Source organism: Pygoscelis adeliae, unplaced genomic scaffold (genome assembly GCF_000699105.1).
Source record: "Pygoscelis adeliae isolate BGI_AS28 unplaced genomic scaffold, ASM69910v1 Scaffold977, whole genome shotgun sequence".
Lineage (NCBI taxonomy): Eukaryota > Metazoa > Chordata > Aves > Sphenisciformes > Spheniscidae > Pygoscelis > Pygoscelis adeliae.
Window position 1 is genome coordinate 173073 of NW_008825130.1, and position 1529 is coordinate 174601.

Genomic DNA, 1529 nt, shown 5'->3' on the forward strand with positions numbered 1-1529 from the left:
GTTCACCCCTATGTCCCCACCTGTGTTGCATCCTCTCTGTGTTCACCCTGGTGTCCCCCTGTGTCCCCATCTGTCCCCCCATGCTTACCCCTTGTGTCCCTGCAGTCCCTGAAGCGGATCAAGCGCTCAGACCGCCGCGGGGCTGAGTCGGTGACAGAGGAGAAGTTCACCATCCTCTTTGAGTCACAGTTCAGTGTTGGTGGCAACGAGCTGGTCTTCCAGGTGAAGGTAAAGCCACCAGCCTCGTCACCTCTGCAGGGCCCGGGCAAGCCGTGGGCACCGTACCTATGGGTGTGGGGTTGGGCTGGGGCCACGAGGTGCCCGTGCAGGCTGGGGTGGCCCAGGGCTGCTCATGGGCAATGATCCCGCAGTGCCCCACAGCCCATCCTGGTCTCCTTCCTCCTGGCAGACGCTGTCCCTGCCTGTGGTGGTGATTGTACAAGGGAGCCAGGACAACAACGCCACGGCCACCGTGCTCTGGGACAACGCCTTTGCCGAGCCTGTGAGTGCCAGCGCCATGGCGGGGCAGGACAGGCCCCATCCGCCCCAGGGGGCTGCGAGAGTAGGGCTCAGTCTCCTGGTGGGGATGTGGCAGGAGGTGGCAGGCAGAGCTTGGTACTGACCCTGCTCTGTGCCCCCTCAGGGCCGCGTGCCCTTCGCCGTGCCCGACAAGGTGCAGTGGCCGCAGCTCTGTGAGGCGCTCAACATGATTTTCAAGGCAGAGGTGCAGAGCAGCCGTGGGCTGACCAAGGAGAACTTGGTGTTCCTGGCGCAGAAGCTCTTCAACAGCACCAGCTCCCACCTGGAGGACTACAGCAGCACCACGGTGTCCTGGTCCCAGTTCAATCGGGTGAGCGGGCTGGGCTCTGTGCCGGGAGAGCCGTGGAGCCCCGGGGTCCCACCGTGCTCTGGGACAGGCTTTGCTATGCCTGCAGTACCAGTGCTCGTGCCAGGGGGGCTAGATGGGGCGTGTCCCTCCCAAGGAGCCGTTTCTTGCTGGAGTGGTGCAAAAATGAGACAGTTGTTGGCTGCAGTGGGGCGGGAGGTGTCGCCTTCCTCACTTGGAGGGATACGGGGTGCTGTAGCGCCCGCAGATGGGGTCTACATCCTCGGGGAGGCATTGCTGGCGCTCCCCTGGGGCTGTGCTGCCTGGCTGGACTGACTTGCGCCTGGTTTGGCAGCGCTGGAGGTTGTCCTGTGGTCCAGGTCCCTAAGTCTCCGCTGCTGCACCAAACGTTTGTGCTGTTTAACAGCAGCTATGAGGCTGGAGCCAGGAGTGCTCATTTTCTGGGGATTTCAACAGGAAAACCTGCCCGGGAGGAATTACACCTTCTGGCAGTGGTTTGACGGGGTCATGGAGGTGCTGAAGAAGCATCTGAAGCCGCACTGGAACGACGGGTAAGAGCCGCCCTACCCCGTGCTGCCCTGCCCCCTGCCCGCCCAGCCCTGACACCCCCACTCTGCCTAGGGCCATCCTGGGCTTCGTCAACAAGCAGCAGGCACACGACCTGCTCATCAACAAGCCTGAC

The 1529-nt window shown here is 63.0% G+C and overlaps 1 protein-coding gene across 1 annotated transcript in view; it reads left to right on the plus strand.

Moving 5' to 3' along the window:
• The first annotated feature begins 10 nt into the window (after positions 1-10).
• Positions 11-1529, plus strand: part of LOC103920532 (signal transducer and activator of transcription 5B-like) — a 2841-nt gene continuing 1322 nt past the window's right edge. Inside the window, exons 1-6 of the mRNA XM_009328280.1 lie at positions 11-22; positions 106-228; positions 410-502; positions 644-850; positions 1304-1398; positions 1469-1527. Coding sequence (XP_009326555.1) covers positions 11-22; positions 106-228; positions 410-502; positions 644-850; positions 1304-1398; positions 1469-1527 — 589 coding nt within the window. The remainder of the gene's footprint in view (positions 23-105; positions 229-409; positions 503-643; positions 851-1303; positions 1399-1468; positions 1528-1529) is intronic.